Source organism: Sphaeramia orbicularis, chromosome 19 (assembly GCF_902148855.1).
Source record: "Sphaeramia orbicularis chromosome 19, fSphaOr1.1, whole genome shotgun sequence".
In the NCBI taxonomy this organism is placed as follows: domain Eukaryota; kingdom Metazoa; phylum Chordata; class Actinopteri; order Kurtiformes; family Apogonidae; genus Sphaeramia; species Sphaeramia orbicularis.
In genome coordinates this window covers 33695476-33719623 of record NC_043975.1, presented here as the reverse complement: position 1 = coordinate 33719623, position 24148 = coordinate 33695476, and the positions used below count along the sequence as shown (strand labels likewise).

Below are 24148 nucleotides of genomic sequence, written 5' to 3'. Positions count from 1 at the left end.
AGACTGTTTTAAGCTATGTTTTCAGATAACATGCACTGACACCTAGGTAGTTTTTCATGTCCTAATTTTGGTTTTATTTTTGCCCCAAATATTTATTAAAAATTCCTTAATTTTGGGATGGCTCAGAGCAACAGTATATATTTTTTTTCTTTTTTTTTTTTTTTTTTTTTTTTTTTTTTTTTTTTTTTTTTTTTTTTGCATTTATCTGAGGTCATCATTAGGTACATCCTGGGGGGAAATATGTCTAAATTTCTCTTTTATTACTGGGTCTAAAAAAGCTTTCAAAGTGCCAGATACTAAAATGTACCCAGTTTCATAGAAGCATCCATTTTCTATTTGAAATATATCTATAATTGACTAGAATTATGTTCCAGTGAATTTGTTAATCAGCTATTTGGAATGAAAGCAGTGAAATAATATCTTAACCCATACAGACCCAAACATCTACCAAAATCATCTACTGATATGAACTGTTTAATCCCTGCCGATCCACAAATCCATGTAAATAATTTGTGTAAAATACAGTTTGTCGTCTTTTCACAGTCATCAGATATGACCCATTTGGACGTTCAGAGGCTCCGTAGTGAACATGGAAACACTGTCATCTTCTACAACATTGATTCACCAGTAAAACCCATGGAGTTGGATCAATGACAGTGGATGGAGACACTGGGTTTATGTTCAGTTAATGAGAGATTGAACGGAAAAAGTCACTTTTTCGTAAGTTTTCTCTATTTTTTTTAATATAATAATCCTCAACTTTACTCTTTACTTATGAACATCTACATGATTAGTAGATTAAATGTTGGAAAATACCTGATATTCACAGAAAAAAGCCCCACAAAATACAGAAAGATAATATTACAATAAATGGTGATAAATCACTTAAGGACGGTTAAATATAGTGAAAAATTCATTTGGGAACTGCCAAAAATGTCACACTGGGTCCTTATGGGTTAAAAGAACTCACAGTCACTAGCTGTTGTCTGTGATGTTTATCATCACTTAATATATAACACTGTGGCTCCATCTTGTGGATATATTGCAAAGTTCATAGTAACCCTTTAGAGCAGTGGTTCTCTTTTCGGGGTTTTCACAGGGTCTTAAAAAATCTTAGAAGTCTTGAATTTACAAATTTGCATTTAATACCTTAAAAAGGCTTTTAAAGGTATTAAATTTTATATGATAGGTCTTAAGTTATGTTGCCATAAACTTGTTAATTGTGTTGTGTTTAAATGTGTCTGTTAAATGTCCAAGCTGCAAAGAAAGCAATGTTATTCTACTCAGTTCCATCTGTTACAACTTGACAATTTATACTGTAATTAGGAACAAATTATGCTAACTTTGGAGCCTCAGGTGGGAATCAAGGTATTGGAGTAAATAAATATTTTTTTCTAAATTCTAGGAGTCACAAATTTTGCCAGTATGGCTGGAAAATAGGCATTAAATTCTGTTCTAAGTAGTCTTAAAAAGGTCTTAAATAGTCTTAAATTTAATTTGTAGAATCCTGTAGGAACCCTGCTTTTTCTCTCGAGGCCCCCCTTGGAAGGATGAAAAATCTCCAGGCCCCCTCAACCCCAAGAACATTTTAACAGTGGTGCAATTATAACTTGTTGAAAGAAACATCAATATTGTAACAATACTTTTTGCTTTTCCTTGAATAATGTTTTGTTCAAATTGAAAATAACTTAGATTTTTGCTTGAACAATACAAATAAACTCAACAAAACTGCTCCCTGAGACAATATTTTTCCAAATAAAAATAGGAAATGTGCAATTATCTTACAACTATGACAATAAAGTTCCTTTTTTTTAGACAACAGACAAATTTTGGTAACAAAGATGAACATGTTAACAATATCAGTGGCTGCAGTGAGCCCATGTACATTGCACATCTCAGAACATTAAAATACAAACTGTGCAAAAACAGACACGTTGCACATTTTTCTTTTCCAGTCCAATCCTTGTCCATTTTCCAAACCTAAACTCTTTGTCTAGTCTAGTGACAGATCACCATGGCAGTAGATTGGTTTGTTGTACGTCACTAAAATGAGTCCAGGGTGCTCCAACACTAAAACATTAGTTCCACCTGATACATGTTCTGACCTGAAGAAAAAAAAAAAACACCCAGGACTGATCCCATGCCCCCCTGGCAAGCCTTCGCGCCTTGTCTAGGGGGCCCACCCCACAGTTTAAGAAACACTGGTTTAGAGGGAATTTTCTTCTTTCGTTATTTAGCAATTAACATGTTGTCTATTAAATTAGAATACACATTTTTTAAAACATTTGTCATGAAATGATTGTGACAAAGTGATTCATTCTTGATAGATTAAGTGTAATAGATAGATAGATAGATAGATAGATAGATAGATAGATAGATAGATAGATAGACGAACGGATGGACGGACGGACAGACAGATAGTAGGCCTGTGTATCGGCAAGAACCTGGAGATACGATACAAATCACAATACTAGGATCACAATACGATATATCACAATATATCATGCTACTGTTAAACAGGCAATTTTTTGTTTGTTTCTTTTTTAAAAATGATTATTTCCTTGAAGAATTGAATTACACCACAAATATGCACAAATACTAACCACATTTTTATTTGATCAGAACAGGCTCTAATGTTATATCACAAATTTTTCCTGTTAAAACCTAAATTATTTTTTACAGACACTACAGTTTAAGATCCTGCTCAAATGTTCATATTCTATTAGTTTATAACTAACTTCATAACATTATTTTTGTGCAATCCCAACTAAGGAGCTACCATCTGCCTCTCAGACAGTAAATAGTGCTTTTAGGATGCTTCAAATAACCATTATTTAATAAAACAGTGTTAAATAATAATAAATTGGATAAAAATAAAAAAAACAAACAAAAATAAACCTCTGCCATATCTGCATTTGAATAAATACCTAAAAACATCGATACAGTACTTTTTAATATCAATACAGTATTTTGAAATGAAATATCGCAATATATTGCAGAACTGATATTTTCTAACAGCCCTAATAGATAGATAGATAGATAGGTATGTACTTTCTTGATACTGAAGGAAATTCTGTGAACTCCATTGCTCTCATACATACATACACGACACAGTATACAAACATATGTACAATAGTGCAAATAAGGATAGAATGGTAGTGCAAAAAAAAAAAAAAGAAAGTAATAATAATATGTAATTATCACTTTAACCCATCACGAACTGAACACACTGCACATTGCAGACTAGGAGCAGTGTCCCGGTGGTTGGAGAACAAATAAACAAATCTTACAATTTCGTTGTACATATGTATAATGACAATAACGGCATTCTATTCTATTCTATTCTATTCTATTCTATTCTATTCTATTCTATTCTATTCTATTCTATTCTATTCTATTCTATTCTAAATAGGGGTGGAATGCCTTGCTCAAGGACATGTCAGCCAACAGTTTCTCTGCCGGTCTAGGGAACTAGGGACCTGGTTACCCGTAGGTCACAAGCTGCTTCTCCAATCTTCTAGATAATTTTTTACATGTGACCTGGCCTGGAAAACTAATTTATTTTGTAAGTTTTTTGTAGCTTAAAATGTTTTTATATAATATAGCCTATGTTTACTGGTTATTAAGCTTTTACAGTGCTGTTGAAAACCTTATTCAGGTACAGCATAAGGATATAATACATATATTGGTTAGTTTTACACACTGGCAGCACATGGGTAGAGCTATGGAAAGTAATTAAGTCTATAAAAAGGGGTTAAAACTCATAGGATATGTATTGATATTTAAACTAAATCTCTATTTCTTAACCCTAACAACAGAGCTTTTATTAACTATTTACATGAGCCAAGTCTTAGATTTTGTGTATCCAGCATCCACAACAACCATGTACTGAAAAAGCAAAAAAGTAGTACTTATAACACTGTTATGATATAGTGCTACACATATCTAAAAATGCTGATTCAATACATATTCTTTGTTCACAAATGTTGACATTATACCTGAAATATAAAATGACTTTTTGTTGTAGTCTGTGAGCACATCTACATAAAATCACTTTGCCAATCATAAGGGGAATGTGTAGAATTACACTAATAATGTGTAGCATTCTAGTTGTACATTTAGTGTCTATGTTGGATCCAGTTGTGTTAGAAGAACGTGTTTACATTGTATGTGTAGTTTTAAAGTTAATACAATATGTGAGTTTATCCCAAGCATTAAACACAACATGAATGATCTGCATTACACACATTTCCTCATCTATTTAGTTCAGATGTACATAGTTTGATAATAAGACTGACTTTTATCATATTGACTTTATTGTGTGTGGTTGTACATACAGTACAGTCATACCAAAAATACTTGCATTTACTTACTTTTATGTAGAGGAGTATGTTCACATTTTCTATTAGTACACTTTTAGAAAATTACATTATTTATTTACACAAAAAATAGTCTTAAATTGGTCTTATGTTACTGTGAGTGACTGAACAAAAAATATAAAAAAAATCAATTTACAGAATTCAAACATTCTGGGTCAAATGAACAAAACTCTGTACTGGGTTTTTTGTCTGCTTGTTTGTTTGTTTGTCTGCTTGTTTGTTTGTTTGTTTGTTTGTTTGTTTGTTTGTTTGTTTTACAACAAAATATATTGGCCCTCAGTAATGCCTACTACTACCCCTACTTTCTTCATTTGGTTCCCCATTGGTAGTGACATCATTGTATGTTTCCATGAATGTAGTTTCTAAGAAAAATGAACAGTTTAAGCAGTCACATGATCTTTGTTCAACCTCAGAGCAACAGGAAGAGATATATTGTTATAGAACTATATTGGAAGGTGTAGTTTATTTGAATTATTGCCAGTAATACGGTAAATCAATTATCAATAGAGATTTTGTATGTTTTTCTCTTACTAAGAGCTGCTTGCATCATGCAAAAAACAGACATTGCTTCTCTTTTCTAAATGACTTTGTGTTCTATTTGACCCATCTGTAGAAGCCCATGTGGCCAATATAACCTGTTAATATGGAACTGAAACTAAAATTGACGGTAACACAACCAGGACACATGCCAGAGGTAAGCAGTGTGTTCCAGGTCATATGCGATTATTTCTGTGATTCACAGATTTTGGAGTTACATATTTTATATTAACTTAAACATGATGTGAAATATCCAGCAGTTAATGAAATGTACATGGTTGCAAATAACTAACAGTTCTAAAGATTTTCAAGATCCAAATATTGAATCAAGAACTCTATGTCACCATTCATTTATTTTTGTGTATATGTCAAAATGTCCGCATCAAACTACCTCGATACCTTTACTTTATGGGTTTGAACCCAGAGGTGGCCCCTAGGGGTCAGAGTGAGTGGTCTTTTTCTATGAATGAACAAGTGCAAGTCCATGGTGTATCCCAGCTTTAGGACAGGCTACAGTACCCTCAAAATGCTGCAAAAGCTGAAGGAAATACAGAAAATGAATGAATGTCATTAATTAATTATGTGTAACATGATAACACTTTTTTGTCTCTGGGTTAAAGAATGTTTTATAAAACAATTTGTGTGGCCAAGCACAACATATAATGTGTCATTGTTACATATCTTCCCATCCTGACACATTTACTGAGTTAAAATCTTAAACAGAGCGAATGTGTTAATATTAGCTACACAAACTGGCAGGGTTTGAGAAAGTTTAACTTTTTTTGTTTTTTAAGGCAATACAGTTTATTGAAGTGGAATGGAGTTTTCAGATAGATCACTTTTAACTTTTGGCTCATTAAGACATGTTATTTATTTTGACTCACCCATACGTTTCTTTTTCACAGAGGAAAATTTATTATAAAAGCTGTAGCTTTTTCAGCATGAATATGTTATAGTTATAAGATCCAATAGGGGGAGACAAAGACAACTTATTATTTACAAGTCGATTCATTTGGCTTTAACTATAAAACAGGGCAACAAGCTTGGATTGGATGAAGGTATTAAAGTCAGTTTATATCAAGTTTATATCACTGGATTAAGATGCATTTTTCTTTTCTATTTTTCATTCACAGAGTATACAATATACATCTGTGTAAGTTTATGACCAAAAATACAGTATATTGACCGTCCATACAGCCAGTAGGGTGCTTAACCCTTTAACCCCTGAGACATTATTTCAGGTAAATGTGCTGCTGTGAATTTGCATCTCTTTCAGTGTCATAAAAGCTGCTGTGAGTATGTGCTTTTCTTCAGTGGTGTTGTTTTACTGTATGTTTTTAGGTCAAAACAGGGTGGAATAACAGAAAAAGACAAAGAGGAATTTAAGTTTGACAGCTTTTACTAAATAAAACACTCAGAATGTACATCAATTAGAGATTTAGGATGTTGAACATGAACTGTGAACTAGAACACACTGATTTTGGCCCAATAGTTTTTGTTTTGGGGCTCATTTTTTTCTAAATCATTCCAGCTGCTTTTTGACACCTGGTTGAACTCCAAAAAACAGTTACATGGTCCAAACTTAGTAAAACATAGTAAAAAAAATAAATAAATGAAATTCACCACAACACTGCAAACAACAGTAAAAACACAAAACACGAAAATGGTGTAAAAAAAAAAAAAAAAAAAAAAAAGCCCAAACTGCCTATTTTTATAGCAAGTTGGCTTCACTCACTGCTCTGTGTTTTACCCCCCATTCCACAGGCGGCGGGGGTGTACTGAGCATGCTCAGATGTTTATGGAAAGAACAAGGTCTATTCTATCAGCACGTTTGGAAATTTTTTCAATTGAGCAAACGGTTGAATTATTATGAATATTTAAATAAATCCTACATTCAGAACGCTCACCACATACACGTCAGGAGTTAAAGGGTTAAATCAGCTACATGTCTGCTGCATTATGTATCTAAAGTTATATGATTTTTGCTTTTGTAAATTATTTTAATAGGTGAGGTGAATGCGCAAATGCAGTTGCTGTACAGACTTTACAAAAAGAGTCGTTTTTCTACACAGTCTGTGGTTCTTTCTGATCATTAATCTTCCTAAAATCATTTTGATATCTTAATTGAGCGAGCAGTTCCGTCCTAAATCTCTTGTCCTATTTTATCATCCATTCTCCTCTATCCACACCCTCTAATTTGACCCATTTATGTGCTCGCATGTGCTCTTGTTTATTACTTCCCCCGGACCCCACCAGTCTAATCCTCTGGCTGCCCTGCGCAGTGTTAACAAGCGAAGGTGAAGAATGAAAGATCCAGAACAGCTGAAACTATGGTACAGTTTGTATGCTTCACATGACATTCATGGATTAATGTTGCCAAGCCATAAAGTTATATTTATAAATCATGACTTATCACTAAGGGGTTGCATCACTAAATACAGAGGGCATGACAAATTAAAGGAAAAAAAGCACCATCCTATTAAGGTGATGGGGCTCCGTGCGATGCCAGAACAGCTCCATTGCATCATAGCATTGATTCTCCAGTCTGTGAACTCTGACAAATGGCATGGACCAAAATCTCCCATAATTTATTTCCTGGATTGAAATCTGGCCGCCGTGAAAGTCATAGCATATGATTCGTATCATTTTTGCTCAGTGGCGCCTCATTCCTGATGGCGGGGTGCAGGGAATTCCTGAAAGAGTCTTAGGTTTTCCGCTAATTTATGACCCGTCTGTATATTTAGCATGAAACATTAGCCGGGCACTTGCAGACTCAAGTTTACGCAAGCGCATGCATTGTTCCTGGAATACTGTTTTTAAAGAAATGCAGGGATTTAAAAGCAAACACTAATGAGGAGATTAAATATAATAACAGATGACTGGATGGTGTTAGATGATTTATGGAAATGTGAGGCTAAAACATCCCAGTTATAGGAGCTGCCAGGTTGCTTCTGCGCCATCTGTGTCTGCATCTGATGAAACCTCAATAGCAATCAGTAATTGAAGCTGTCAGCTACATATTTAATCCCCCTAACTCTTTGAAAACCCCCACGGGAAACCAAAATGTTCCAAGATGGGGTTGAATTTCTACAGCGTCAAGAGGAAGTGTCCGCAGGCCACTTGAGTTACAGTTTGTTGAAAGGTAATTATCCAATATTAGACCAGTGATACTAAAAAAGAATCTGTCTGCAATGATTAAGCTATAAAAGAGTAAATGAAAAAAAAAAAAAAATTGTTGCGACTTGTCTCAAAATTAGTCATGGGGTTCTTTTAAGTTGTTTTTAACACACATTTTCACTTTCTCTTTTTTTAAATGTGTTTTATTGTCTTATTTTTGGTATATTCATGTGTCTGTTTTTAATGCTGTGAAACACATTAGTCATCTTAGGTTGTTGTAATGTGCAATATAAATAAAGATTGACTGATTGATCAATTCACTCAGTGTTTAGTTGCTCTTTACATTTATTATCTTTTTCATTGTAATATGATGTTATCATTGTTGTTCATCACTACTCTCTTGTTGTTTTTGGTTTGTGTATTTGTTTGATTTTCCCTTTCTTTATGTGTTGGTGTTTTTCTGTGCACAAAAGCCGCTTTTCCATTGACCCTCAACTTGCACAAATACAACTTGCACATAAAAATTTACCTAATGGGAAAACGACAATTTTGCCCAAAGTCAAATTTTTCGATTAAAAGTTTTTGTGCTGGCAAGAGGTGGTTTTTTGGGCATAGCGCAAATAGTATATCACGCAAAACTGCAATGGAAAGACCTTTTTTCACAACTAGAGTCAAATGAATTAAAAAAACAGATGTTGACGGACGTTACAACAAGCGAAGAAGAAGAAGAAACATGTCGCGGTATATGTGGACACACCAGGAAACCCAATCATTTTTTAATTTAGTATGAGATAGAGGGATAATGTATAATAATAATGAATATATCTGTAAATCAACACCATATTTTCGTTCATTGCCATGTTTATGGAACAACTCCTTGTGTCATCTCGCGATAATACATAAACAAATCATCTCATATGTGATTTAATGGAAAAACCGACATTACGCACTTCTGTTTTTTCGACATTTAGTAAATATCGGTAAAGTTTTGCACAGCTGTCCAATGGAAAAACGACTAATATCTTTTAACTATCACTAAAAAAAAAATAATAATAAAAAATCACTGTTTCAGTGTTTAAGAATCAAATCGAATCATTTATTTATTTGTATTTTCACACAAAATTTCAAGATAAAAAAAATACATGCAGCTATGAATTCAAAATGTACAGTGCACAGGGCTACAAAAATAAAACAGTGTGATACAATTAAACAACATTCAGTGTTCCAACAAAGAAAAAAAAACATGTTACAGAGACACAACAAATAAATAGCAGCTTACAGGTGAATGTATACATACTGTATATGCCGTTTGTATTATTAATGATTCTATAATGTGATTTTAGTGTAATGGTGATATTCCAATGGAGGGCTATGCAAATACAACAGACATTACTTGAAGAATGGAAATGGAAAGTGCTCACTGTTTATTCCTCACATTTAACTAACACACATGATGACTTCTGTCCGACCCAGAACCCTGGCATCATTTTCCCTTTAAAGGAACTCTTAATCCTTTGGAGTAGTCGGACCTCCTTCCTGACCCCACTCCCGTCTCCTTTGTCCACTTCTTCAACTGCGTAGAAGTTGATGACACCGGCTGGATGGTCAATGTACACCCCGATGGTGGAGCTCTGGGGAACATCCCAGATTTCTGTGTTAACACCACTGAACCACACCTGGTAGTGGGATCCTCCCCAACCGAGACCCCAGGAATCGTCATTCTCCCCCAGCCCACATGGTCCATCAGTTCCCCTCCTGGCAGCTCCTTCATATGCAATCCCAGCGACCACCCACCCTAGATATTTAATTTCCCAGTATGCTCGGAAACCCAAGATGCCTTCTTTGCAAAGAGCCTTAAAGAGAAGAAGGGAAAATTAATTTAGTGTAAATTTAAGAAAAAACAAAAAAAAACAGGAGGTATGGTTAAATTTGGATGTGTGAGTCAAACCTGCCTGTGGGACATGCTCATATCTCTCTGGTCTGTCCAGAACGGGACAAGTAACATCATCGGTCATGCGTGCCAACTTGGCTCCGCCTTCTGTGATCCACAACATCTTATTAGCTGTCTTGTCGTCAAAGGAGAGGTTGATCCAGTCTGTGGGACAAGAAAAATATAGAACCACAAGAGATGATAAGAGGAATAATTAAAAGAGAGGTACGAAGCAGCAGTTAAGGTAACCTAAACTGTTGTTCTTACATTTTAGAAGATCAGATCTGCATGTAGGCTCCGGTATGTTGGGCTCATAGTCTGGCATATTCTCTGAGCAATGGGAAAATAACATTAAAGACTATGAATGACAGAAGTCGAACAGTAATTAGATAAAATAAGAAACGCTCTTGTAATATGACAGAGACACCATCATGTCCTCAGTATGTTCACAAGCAATTTGATCTCCATAACAGTGAAATGGAATAACACATTTTAGAGAGAACAGATGAAAATCTCACCAGCAGGAGAAGCTCCATCCATCGATTTTCTTCCTATTAAAATGAGACAAGCATTACTTTGTTTCATGTCCAAACCACTAGTTTTTAGATCAAAAAACTAAACTGAACAAAAAACAGATCCTGTCCTTTGACTGGTGGCCTTATGAAGAGCATCTGAACTTGCTTTTTTACTAATTTGTGCCACTTAAAATCATATTCCACTGTATATGATCTGGTGTTTTCTGCCAAGAATTAAAAAGCTAAATCTTACCAGCTCTGTTGGCTGCAGGCATGATTCTCTTATTGGGAGCACTGGTTGGCATGCTTATCGCTTCTCGCTGAGTTGAGGCTTTCAGAACGCTACCGTCTGTCAGCGGTAAACTGCTGCAATGATGCAAATGGCTTCCTTATATACTCCCATGAAAGGGGGTATTAAAGGTTTTGGGGCCCTAGGGGCTCCCTCAGAGAAGTTTTGGTCAGGTATGTGGGGATAATGAGCTCACTAATGGGCGTGCAGCGCAGTCTGCCAAACCAGGATATCCACATCAGTGCCAACACCTGACCTGCTGACCGATATTTATCTAAGTTCTGGATGTGTTAGCACAATTATCCTGTCATCTCGTGGTAATCAAACACACATCTAGAAAACTGATATGGTGTCAGAAACAGAACAATAGTATTACCTAACCCTGGATAAACAGAGCTTAACTGCACTTTTGGCAGAGGAGGGAAAAGGGGAACCTGTTTCAGTGAAGTTGATCTTATGTTATATTAACCATTTTGTGCATGATGTAAAAGTATCATGTGTTGAAAAAAGTACCTTGATTTTGTTTGTGTCCTTTGATAATGCTTTAGGTCAAGATGTGGGTGGATGTAAAACCTTTGGCCAAATAAATTACGTACAGTAAAAGTTGTAGCAGTATGTAAGTATTTCTGCCAAAGCCACGAAAAGAAAAACAAACTTTTATTTTGAGATATTGAGTTTTTCATTATATCACTATAACAAGATCCCTTCGTCTACTGCACATTTGTTACTTTATTTATTATTACCTCCGCCAAGGAGGTTATGTTTTTGCCAGGGTTTGTTTGTTTGTTTGTCTGTCCGTTAGTGTGCAACATAACTCAAAAAGTTATGGACAGATTTGGATGAAATTTTCAGGGTTTGTTGGAAATGGGATAAGGAAGAAATTATTACATTTTGGTGGTGATCGGGGGTGGGGGGGCCCACGGGGGGGGGCCACTGATCAGCCTTGGCGGAGGTCTGCGCTCTCCGAGTGCTTCTAGTTAGTACTATTTTTTTGTCATTTTTAGTCACTTTGACGTATTTATTTATTTATGTATTTTTTATCTTTTCATTTTTCTATTGTATTTGATACATATTGTCTAATGCTGCTGCATGTTTGAATTTGCCCCTTGGTGGATCAATAAAGTAAATCTAATCTAATCTAATCTAATCTAATCTAATCTTATCTTATCTTATCTTATCTTATTACCTCTGCCAAGGAGGTTATGTTTTTGCCAGGGTTTGTTTGTCTGTCTGTTTGTTTGTCTGTCCGTTAGTGTGCAACATAACTCAAAAAGTTATGGACAGATTTTGATGACATTTTCAGGGTTTGTTGGAAATGGGATAAGGAAGAAATGATTAAATTTTGGTGGTGATCCGGAAGAAATCCTGGATTCTGGTCTTATCTTATCTTATCTTATCTTATCTTATCTTATCTTATCTTATCTTATCTTATCTTATCTTATCTTATCTTATCTTATCTTATCTTATCTTATCTTATGTGAAATTATGGAATGGACCAGATGATGCACTTAAGTTGTTCACTCCTTTGGCAATGTTAAAAATAAATAAATACATGAATGCCTGAAGTTTAAAATTGTTTAAGACTATTGAATTGAGATGGTAGATATGTTTTTGTTGTTGTTGATTTTTTTATGCTGTGAATGTTCGATGCTGTACACGTGTAAGCAGTGTTTCAGGTGCAAAAGATATAAATAAAATAATAATAAGCTTTTGCTTCTAGCCTATTCTTTTTTTGGATTTTATGTTTATTATAATTATTGTACTAAGTGTAACGATTGATGTACAAACCTAAATAAATAAATACATTCATTCATTCATTCATTCATCTATCTTGTCATTTTTGTCATTCAACCTTGATCATTTTGTAAATTTAAATGTACATGAAATGGTCTGTTATTTGATAAATAAACAAGAAAAATCTGTATGTCCTTATTACTTGGAATTGTCTTGTGAAAATGTGAAAGTATCTTGTCATAGCTATACATTTTCCACTTATTTTTCATTGAACTTTAAATTTTCATCAACCTTCAGCGAGAATAAAAGTTCCAGTTTTATACTTGATATTCATATACACACACATTTTCTGTCAGATTTAAAGTAAAGCAGGTAAGACCACTGACTGGTTTGTCTTTTATTAGAGATCACTTTTCTCCCTGTTCTATAGTGTCTAGTTTTTTATGACTGCATATACAAACCAGTTTCAGTTGCCTCTTTAAACAAATACCACTGGGCAGGCTGGGACGGCTCCAGTACCTGTTACTGTACTGTAGTATGTCAGTTAACTGCAAACATTACCCCGGTCAGTCATCTGTTTTCACAGACTGGAACATTAGAAGGACAGCGCAGCCTTGAGTAGAGGTTTGGCAGGGGGCCTAAACAGTAAACACCTCGGACACGCCACCTGCAGTGGAGACCACATCACAAGAAACGGTTTACGACCAGTGAGATTTTTTTCACTCAAACCAGCCTGTGTGTATTCGACCATGTGTGATGGTAAATGGTTGATGTGATAATACAGGTCAAGAGTACTACTAAGCCTGGCAACCTTCAGTCAAATGACACAGCTGCCGTAGTATTTAGGTTAATATTTAGGTTAATCGTAGCCAATACAACCATTGTGTACATGTCAAATAAGCTGCCTGTGTGTATTTATAAGAATGGAACAGTCATCTTGACGCCAATTTAGTGTGAGGCTACAATAAAGTCTCATACATCAAAGTAAATGTTTGCAGAGCACTGGAGTTTTTCTTTTATGAACAGTATATATTTTGTGTATTAATAAATATGGATTATGACTGTACAGTGTGTTGCACTGTGAAGGTAATTTAATGTGTATGTAGAAATCAGAGCTGAATTCTCTGTTTTTTCACTTAAGTATTTTAAGATTTACTACTTAAGAGAATTTATTATTTTTCATATGATGCGTGCTTGTTCCAAAAAGCTGTTTTTGCACCTGTTGGACCTCTTGCTGTTCCTGGATATAAGTCTTTGCAGCTGCATACTCCGAATATGTGTATATATGTGTGCATATGTGTCTGTGTATGTGAATGCATGAGGTCGGGTGTGTGTTTTTGCAAATATGAATCATCCTATACCATGAATGCTGTCACTGTGCAATGTAGTGGTGTTGGATGGGGCGGGGTCTACTAGGAGCTGTCTTACGGACACTGAAGCATCCACCCGACCTTTTTAAGGAAAACCATACATACTGAGATCCAATGACAAGCCTCTTTCCTCCCCCCATCCCATTGGCAAGTGTTGTCTCACGCTCAAGTCCACGCCACTGACTGTAATTCCTTCACCTCTGTCCTGCATTTAAGGTATATAAGCAGGGCTTTAAGCTGTCACACAGTGGAGCCCACAACGACTCATCATACTCCACTCCAGGGGCATCAGGCTGAGACAGGCTTAAACTCTTAGTCCATCCTGAAGTTGGTATCAAGATGCCCACCACCACAAGAATCATTTCTGAAACCCAGAAGTCAGACAAAGGTGAACTTTATGTTTTGTTTTGTTTTGAAATTTCACACCATTTCACATGTTTTTATACTTAATCTCATGACACATTTCTAAGGAGTTAATTTTAATGGGTCTTGTCAAATTAAACTGCATTTTACAGCATTTAATAGTATGTATCATGAGCAATGCCTGTAATGGACTGATTATACAACCTCAGCAGCCGCAGAGTCTGTAGAGGAGCAGCTTGTTATTATCCTCTTGAGAAGGATCCTGAGTGAATGGGTCACTAAAGTTTATGTCAGTGTGAAAAAATGTCATATTTCACCGTCTGATTTCATGCCTGTCTTTATGAGGGGCATTTAATGGTTTTACAGCCTGAGGTCTGGGAGTGTAAGCATTTTCTTCATTAAAAAAAGACTGAACATGCTTTATGTATTTAACACGCTGCATGTGTAGCATAAGGTGTGAAAAAAGCAGTTTTGCAGCCAGTTAATGTGGATTGAACTGCATGTAAAATTGCAAGAATACGATGTTCACGGGAAAAAAAGGTTTGCATTTACTTTTTTCTTTTTAAATGAACTTCCTGTATGAGTAAGTTTTAACGGTGAGCATATCTGTTTTGTTTTGAGGCTATCCCTCTGTTATGTGGATTTTACATGCAAGAAAAGCACAATTTTAATGAGATTTTTACTATTTATGTACTTAAAATTTACTTTAAATACAGTAGATGTAGTAGATTTACTGACTGTTAATCAAAAACATTCAGTCAGATTTTGTGCATGAACAAACCCTGCACAAACAAGCCATGCCTGGGCTGCTTTAGGCTTAAATGTTTTGTGTGGTATCGTTTTGTAATGTAATGAGGGTGAACAAAGCAGTTATTTTCATCACCTTGTTCTATATCCAGACAGGTGGCTTAAAATTCTTGCATGGTCTTTTTCAGCTGCCACTCAACACAGAGATAAATATCAGCTCATTTAGACATGGCATGCATACTGTGTAACATAAAAATAACTGTTAAGTAAGAAAAATGTGCATAATGATGACAGGGAGATTTACAGTCCGAGCGGTGGAGGAACGCAGTCTCACCTTGAACCTTTTATAAACATTTTACCAAACATAAACACAACTTTACTTTAATTTATTTCCCCCCAAATTCATACATTTGATTACTTTTATGATTGTGGAGACCAACTGCCTTATGTGAAATATGTTAGGGTTCTTTTGGAGTTGCTTGCACTTTTTGTTGATATAAATAAACACATTGGTTAATGTTAGTCAATGTTGACAAGTTAATGCTCTGGGGATCAATGGGATCAGCTTTCTGATTTCTTTCCTTGGCAAAAACCAGAAGACAAGACATGTGCATAAACATGATACGAAAGTATAAGTTACCGATTTGGCACCGCATTTAAGCTTATTATGTAACAGTGATTAATCAAAATCTGACATCAACAATTAAATCTAAAGCAAGCTGTATAATTGAATAAGCACTTTTTTGTTTTTATTTGTATTTTATTTAGAAAAGTCCTTCATATTAGTCAATTTAGGGATGACAATAGTTTTTTTTCCTTCCTTACTTTAACTTCACATGGAAAAAGCCTTCATCGCATGCTGCTGTTAATTATTAAAACAAATGTAACATCAGCACAACCTCCCTCTCTGATCTATTCAAGTGTCCCTATCTTCTCCTCCGATAAATTAATGGAAGCTCCCTATTCCTAGTATGACTGGGGCCAGAGCTGCAGCATGTGAGGTGTCTTAGTAATTCCAACCTCTTGGCATGAATGAACCACTGGCTCCAGAAAGCATGCAGTTGCTGATGTGATGATCTGACAGAGGCAGATGGTTTTCTAAGTATACACCATTTTTCAGAAGCTCCCTTCATCACCTGTTGATACACACCTGACACATACTATTGCCTATAGTATTTATAGCAACCCAGTATGGTCATCTTGATCTGCGTTGCTGTGGTGAAACCTATTTTGTTTTTGTTTGTTGATGTTTTCTTTCTTTTTTTTTTGTTTTGTTTTTTTTTTTTTACAGGGAAGAGGTCCAAATCTGGCAACCCACCTGTAGGTAAGACAGTCACATTAACACAGGCTTAACTGATGCAGAGTTGAAACGAGGTATAAATCTCACCTACATTTATCTGGTTTGCCTGACCTTGTCACTTCTGTCACTTCCCTCCTCAGAGAAAACACCTCCCTATGAACCAAATATCCCTGAACCCAAATGCAGAGCTGATCTCATCAAACGTAAAAACATTTCCTTATTTATTTTGTGCTAATACTACAGGGTGTATCCAAAAAAAACTATATATTTTGGAAAATTAGCCCCAGTTCTGCATTTAATAACTTTTGGAATTTTCTTTTATGGACAATGTTCTTCTATGGACAATGGACATCCATCTTGTTTTCCACAAAATTGTCAGGTTACAGCATTAACACTTTGGCCACCCATTAGGGTTAGGGTTAGGGTTAGGGTTAACCTTTAACCCTAACCCTAACCCTAACCCTAACTTGGCCTGTCCTCAGTGACATTTTCAGGCCTAAACAAGTTGAATTAGCTTTGAAAGGCAGGAACAGCTGCCATGGGTAAAGAAATGAAATTGAAATGGTGGCCAAAGTGTTAATGCTGTAACCTGGCAATTTTGTGGAAAACAAGATGGATGCCCATTGTCCCCTCCCATGAGCTTTGATTGGATTTAAATCCCATCGCTACGTCACGCAAACCAGTTTTGACTTGGATTGTGTAATTGGCCCCTGCTTACTCATGTATGAAAACCTGGGTCTGTAAATTTGGACAAATATCCACCAAATATCTCCCGCACCTACCAACATCCATAAAATATGATTCCAAAAAATATCAAATACAGAACTGGGGTTAATTTTTCAAAATGTATAGTTCTTTTTATACACCCTGTATAGCCCAAATTTTACTGATTTTTTTCTGAATCTATAGTTTCTCCTTGTTTTCATCAGACTGGATCAACCTTTCACTTGATGACAAGACAGCCAATAAGATGCTATGGATCACAGAAGGTGGTGCTAAGGTGGCTCGTATGACTGATGAAGTCACTTGTCCAGTCTTGGATAGACCAGAGAGATATGAGTATGCTCCACAGGTATTTAACATTGTTAACATATCTGCATTTTAGTAGCTATTTGATTGTAACATCTGTAAAATGTGTTTCTCTTTTATTCTCCACGGGGTTAAAATAAGTTGGGAGTGCCATGAATTTTTCCCTGACTTGTCATGGGGTGGGCTCTTATGTGTTTATAAGTCTGTGGCTGTCCCTCTGGGTTTATTTTAAATCCCGAGCCAAAAGGGACTGGCATTGCAAACCTCAGAAATTTGGCCTGCTCCGAATTCTTCACAGCAGCCGCTGTAATAAATCACACATTACACCAGTCATTCTCACTCATTCTTCAACAGGTTCTCTGCAAAGAGGGAATCCTGGGCTTCCGAGGATACTGGGAGGTGGAGTTTTCAGGCTGGGTCGTGGTTGGAGTTGCGTACGAACGAGCAGGAAGGAGGAACTGTGATGGAGCCTGCGGATTCGGAGAGAACGAGGAATCCTGGGGCTGCGGGTGGAGTGGTTCCAGCTATCATGGCTGGCACAATAGCAAGAGTACAGAGATCAGTGATGTTCCTAAATGCTCTATAATTGGTGTATACCTTGACCAGCCTGCTGGTATTCTCAATTTCTATGCAGTGGAGAAGGTAAAGGAGGGAGAGGAGGACACAGGAACGAAGGAGGTTAGACTTTTGCAGCAGTTTAAAAGCAGCTTCACTGAGAAAATGTTAGCAGGTTTCTGGGTGGGGACACAGTCTCACTGTTTGATTATGAAGAATGAGGAATAACGGACTGAAAAAACACTATACCCAAAAGTGCCTAAGAATTATTTTAGTATTATCAAAGGTATCGTCATGGCAAATTCAAACATAAAAATCATTGGACACAAAAATGATCATGATATTATTCATCATCCAGGTCAAAAATCAAGTGCCCATTTATTGTATGAATAACATTATCGTACATTGATGTATTTATATTTATTTTCCTTACTATTTTCAGATATATCGTACATAGACTTTCAATAAAGGGAACAAAGTGCAATAAAGTAGGAATTCAGCAGTGATTTACCTTTGACCTTCCAGTTTTTTGGACTTTCCTGGAAATCCCCGGACCACTCAAGATATATACTGATATATTTATGTTTTTACTGAATATTTATTCCTCTTTTGTTTTTGTTTGCTCAAAGTGTATAAAGCTGTATAAAAGCAGAAGGTTTAGTTTGAATGTACACAGTGTATTAAAACTGTAACCACTAAGATATGGTAATAAAAACAGTGAGTAAGACATATTTTCTCCAGTATTGTTTGTTACCCCAACCCCTGAAGGGGAGGCAAAGGGTATTGTTTTTGGTTCGGTTTGTTTGTTTGTTTGTTTGTTTGTTAACACTCTAGCAGCAAAACTATTGGTTGAATTCATACCAAATTGGGTTTATAGACTTACAGTGACCCAGAATGGATCACATTACATTTTTGGAACAGTAGGTCAAAATAAATTTTTTTTCTGAATTTTTTTATATATAGTTTTTTTTCTTCTCCTATTTACTTATAATGGGCGAAATTTCAAATGTCTATGAAAACATCACTTTTGTTTCAATTTACTTCATACTTGGCACATATATAGAGGCAATTGATATGCTGACATCAGCACACATAGACATGATGACATCAGCTGGATCAATGCCAAAATAAGTTATAATATGTGTGAGGGGCGGGGTTTATTGTGTCTGGCACCACTTGTTTTTTTCTTCGAAGTGGCTTCTGACACATCACTGTGGCACAAAATATCAGTTTGTCTATTACCACAGAGCCAATCAGTGCCCTTGATATGTCTAGAGTGGTAACTTGTTACATCCCGAAAAATACCAAAGCAACATAGCAGATAGGTCAAACTTAGATAGATAGATAGATAGATAGATAGATAGATAGATAGATAGATAGATAGATAGATAGATAGATAGATAGATAGATAGATAGATAGATAGATAGATAGATAGATAGATAGATAGATAGATACTTTATTGATCCTTTGCAGGAAATTGCTTTGTTACAGCAGCAGCAGTACAAGAAGAAAAACACTCTGAACATCCCACAAACAGCCATCAATGGAACAAATAAATAATAAACAGAATAAAAGATCTATCTATCTATCTATCTATCTATCTATCTATCTATCTATATATATATATATATATATATATGTACAATACAAGTAATGTATATAATACAATAACCTAAAACACCTAACACACCTAAGTATGCACAGCATACAATAATAATTTATCGCACAGCGATATTAAAAAGTCTAATAGTAGAACCAGTGGCGATTTAGTTCACTCAGTAATGTATTGGACTTGGGTTCAACTTCTGGTCAAAGTTGTGTGTTTTATTATTTGTCTCTGAAGGGGGGTGAATGGCGGCAAGGGCACCAGAAGGTAAATCTGACATTGATTTAAATCAGCCACTGGGACAAACTTCAGAGTTCAGAATTCGGACCACAGCACTCAATACACTGAACTGACACACTGCCGCGTCTAACATATAGCTCCGCCCACCGTCTCCAGCCTCACTGACTGGTCAGAGCACAAAACACCATAAAACAACATATAGAGTATTTAGAACAATAATTCCTATCCTATACTACATACTATCACTAATTTGTCATTTCTTCCATCAATTGCCGCAGTACTGTGGTAGCAAGAGGCTAATGAGTTCATGTAACAGTATCCCTGATTGGCTCTAGTGCAAATGCTAACATTTGACTGACTCTGTGGCAAAAGATAAACTGATATTTTGTGCCACAGTACTGTGGCGGAAGCCATTGCCTTTTTTTTTTTTCTTTGAAAAAAGGAGAAAACAAATTTGAAACCGATACCAAAGGTGATTCAACTAAAGGGGAAGATCCAAAACTCTGTTTCATTAAAGTGGCTAAACTGCATCTAAATAGCTTAAATTTAGGTATTAGTTCTCAAAACACTAAACACGGTTCTGTTGAGCTATTGTGAAGGTGCTGCGTCTGGTGTCATCTTTGTTGCCACTGTAGTTGTCGTCTTCATCATCTTCATTGTCTTCATTAGCAATTTTTTTTCAAACACCTTCTCCGACAAAACTACTTATCAGAGTCATTTGAATTTTTTATGTAGCTTTCTTGGGATAATATCAACAAAGTTTGTTCACACTTTTGAGAAATGTTGATTTTGAAATTGTTGAAATATTAAAAGTATGCCTTTACTTATAATGAGTCATATTTAGATGGTTTATAACATGGAAATGGTTACAGATACCAGTATGTTTACTGTTGAGCACTGATAAGAAGTCATATATGGACTCTAATTTAATTAGCTGAGTTGTCCTCCAGTTAAAGCACCACCCACTTCTATTGAAAGATTGAGCTCTTGCATCAAGACCACAGGACTCTAACATAGCAGCAGAACCTGACAACCTCACATGTTTAAGTTGTTATTGAGTCTTGATAAAACATGCCAGTGAGATACAGGGACATTGGTTCTTTTTTTTTTTTTTTTTTTTAATGGCAGTTAGCCTTATGGTACAGCAGAGTAGATTTTCATCATTCATAGCGTGGTTGAAAAATGTTTAACTTTGGTCTAGATAATTCAAGAAAGAAAAGAAAGTAAATCCCTTGGTGACAACACCTTAATTCAGTTGTCACACAAATCAGTCATTTCAGGGATTATCAAGAGCTCTCATGATTTGCTAATAAATAGACAAGATGTTTAAGATCATCACAGATGTCTGATTGTCAGTGTTTGGAGTAACACGTTACAAACGTAATGCATTACAGTACTTATTACTTTTTGCTGTGACGCAGTAGTGTAAGGCATTACTAATCAATTTTCAGTAATATTTTACTCGGTACATGTTCAATAGTGCTTGCGTTACAACACATGTTCTCCCATAATTTAATTGCTCAAATGACAGAATAAAAAGCAAGACCATGAGACCTTAAGGAATCAAAAATGTGCCAGGAAAGTTCTATAAGACAGTCCACTGTCCACATGGACGTATGTTCATTACTAACCCTAGCCCTGCTTTACAGAAGCTCGTTAGCATGATCCCAGTGATCAGCAATGACAAGGTAAGCTAATGTTTCTATGACAAGTTATAATTCTTTATCAAATGCAGATTTATTGTAGACTGTAGCATTACTTATTGAGCTATCTGTCCACATGTACTTCAGGGTGCAAATGTATGTCCCAAGGCTCTCCTATCTCTTGTATTTGGGGGGGGGGTTCTACTGCGCATGTGCCATTTATGTTGACAGTCTGTATGTAACTCAAAAGTAACACAGGAGTCATATAACACATTATAATTCTGAGACAGTAATATTGTAAGGTAAGGAATTACTGTTAAATAACAGTAATAAGTAATCTGTAATGGATTACAGTTTGGAAGTAACTTGCACAACACTGCTGATTATAACAAAAATGACAAAAGTAGCTGTGTGTTGAACATACTGACCCACCTCTCCCAAACGTTCAGCTTCTATATTTAAATATCTACTTATATGACTCTCTCCGATCATGCGATGAAGTAAATATTCCATCTTCAATTACTTGATCATCATTTTCTCTTTCCACGTATTGGTAAGTGTGTTTTCCGGCACATTTATCTTTAGCAGACATCCTAATTAAAGATCACATTCCCCTGGTCAAAGAGGTCGGTCACATGGTTGAACATCTTAGACACCGAGGTGCCTTCGATGAGGTGCTTCTACTTCTTCTTGGGCCACTTGCGTTGACAACAGTGACATTATTTTCACTTCTGTTTGCCATCATCCTCTCACCTTTTTGAACTGACTAATGTTTCAGTAGAGGCTCGAATATCGACACCATCCTGGCTTACATTCTCCCATACGTCAAAGTCATGTATAGTCACCCCTTTCACCCCATGCTGATCAGCCGTTCCACTGACCTCAACACATCTTTCCTGAAGCCCAGCTCATCTTCTCGAGGGGTATAAAAGTCAACGCCAAGACAGGAGTGTTACCCTACTTACCCTACATTTGGATGGATTCATAGTTTTTGAAGCCCCTGAATGTAACTCACCAACGGAGATCCTAAAGATGCCTGCCAGACCCAATTCCACAAGAAGTATCTCAGAAACCATCAATACAGGTATAAAAGGTTTTGTGCATTTAGGTTCTGTCTTTTTAGGGTCTTTGTGTTTGCTCAAGAACCAAACATCATACATTCATGATTCTATGTAAGAACACCAAAAACTGTTAGATCATCATTTTTGTCAAATTTCTCATACATAAAATTTGTCTTAAATTCTTTTGAAGGACAAAATCTCATGGTTGTGCTTCATGTTTCTTTTTTTGCCAAATGTCAGTTAATTCTTCATCTTCTTCTTTTTTAACCTTCACTGTTTATATTTTTAGGGAAAAAAATTAAATCCAGCAAGAATGAGAAGACACAATCAGGTAACTGGTTCAATGAATATGATGTTTTTTCTTTATTTATGCACAGTATGGTATGAATTAGCTTGTTCTCACTATGTTTATTTCTTCTTTTAAAACAGAAAAGGTTTATCATTATGTTCCCAATCTCCCTGAGCCAACCAGCAGAGCAGAACTCACACAGTGTATGAACAGATGTTTCAGAAATAAGAAAATCATTTTCACGTTGATCCACAAATACAACAATTTTCCGTTTATTCCCTTTAGATTGGATGAATTTGTCTTTGGATGACAAGACCGCCAATAAAATGTTGTGGATCTCAGACAATAGCTCTACGGTGTCTCGTAGGACTAAGGAGGTTTGTCCAGTCCTGGACAGACCAGAGAGATATGAGTACTCACCACAGGTAAGCAGACCAAGAAGGAAACAGAAACGAAAACCATATGGACGGAGCAATGTGGAAGATTTGACTTATTTTTTATTTTCTGAAGGTGCTGTGCAGAGAGGGAATTTGGAACATGCGGGCATACTGGGAAGTGGAGTTTTCAGGGTGGGTGGTAATTGGAGCCACGTATGAAGGAGCAGGACGGAGGGCAAATTCTGGACCAAGTGGTCTCGGTGAAAATGATGAGTCCTGGGGTCTGTGTTGGTCAGGATCAATGTACCAGATCTGGTTCAATGGCGTAAACAAAGACATCTCCGATGTGACATTTTCCCCCACAATCGGAGTTTATATCGATCAGCCTGCAGGGATTATAAACTTTTATACTGTAACTGGTGTGGGAGCAGAGAAGGAAGTTAAGCTGTTGCACAGAGTTCAGACAACTATTGAGAAAAAGTTGCTTCCAGGTTTTTGGGTGGGGATGCAATCCTCCTGTAAACTACTGCAGAAAACAGACTGACCTGCTGAAATTAATGATAATAGCATGCATTAAAACAATACCACTCTGACTTTAATAATGTGATACTGTTATCCACATTTTCTAAAACAACTTCTAATCAAATATACATTCTTTTTTTATTTTCTCATCAAGATTTTTTTTATTGATTTTGAAAAATATTATTGTATTTGTCCTGACTTCCTTTTAATCCTTGATTGTACAAGTTTTATTCTTTGGCAACGTATATTGAATATGAATTCTACAATAAAGTATTTATTGCCATAGACTGATGGTGGTATACTGTGGTTTTTATTCAAGATGTCATCGCCATTTATCATATTTACAACCAAACAGATGCAATTCTGTACTATTTAAAGTTTAAAGTGTATTGCTTTACACTGTCACTGTCATAATACATATAAATAGTTACTGCCTCTTATTTTTGTATTTACGGTCATTTTTCGTATGTGTTGAGGATTAGGTTGCACATGTATGTAAAGTGCTCTCAGCATCGATCCCCTCTGGATTTGGCTGAGTGGGTGG

The 24148-nt window shown here is 35.9% G+C and overlaps 3 protein-coding genes across 3 annotated transcripts; 2 read left to right on the top strand and 1 right to left on the bottom strand.

Annotated features, from left to right (window-relative positions):
- Positions 1 to 9405: 9405 nt before the first annotated feature.
- LOC115410321 (tripartite motif-containing protein 16-like protein) lies at positions 9406 to 10830 on the bottom strand. The gene is made up of 5 exons (XM_030121927.1): positions 10732 to 10830; positions 10482 to 10514; positions 10231 to 10293; positions 9986 to 10128; positions 9406 to 9886 (listed from the first exon to the last, which is right to left on the bottom strand). Exons 1-5 carry the CDS (start codon positions 10781 to 10783, stop codon positions 9458 to 9460), a joined length of 720 nt encoding a protein of 239 aa, XP_029977787.1. The 5' UTR covers positions 10784 to 10830; the 3' UTR covers positions 9406 to 9457.
- A 3299-nt stretch (positions 10831 to 14129) lies between these two features.
- LOC115410624 (stonustoxin subunit beta-like) lies at positions 14130 to 18484 on the top strand. Its single transcript, XM_030122348.1, has 5 exons — positions 14130 to 14259; positions 16273 to 16305; positions 16422 to 16484; positions 17211 to 17353; positions 17665 to 18484. Exons 1-5 carry the CDS (start codon positions 14211 to 14213, stop codon positions 18091 to 18093), a joined length of 717 nt encoding a protein of 238 aa, XP_029978208.1. The 5' UTR covers positions 14130 to 14210; the 3' UTR covers positions 18094 to 18484.
- Positions 18485 to 22328: 3844 nt separating this feature from the next.
- Positions 22329 to 23789, top strand: LOC115410583 (stonustoxin subunit beta-like). Its single transcript, XM_030122284.1, has 5 exons — positions 22329 to 22439; positions 22706 to 22747; positions 22846 to 22908; positions 22991 to 23130; positions 23216 to 23789. Exons 1-5 carry the CDS (start codon positions 22388 to 22390, stop codon positions 23624 to 23626), a joined length of 708 nt encoding a protein of 235 aa, XP_029978144.1. The 5' UTR covers positions 22329 to 22387; the 3' UTR covers positions 23627 to 23789.
- The last annotated feature ends 359 nt before the right edge of the window (positions 23790 to 24148 follow it).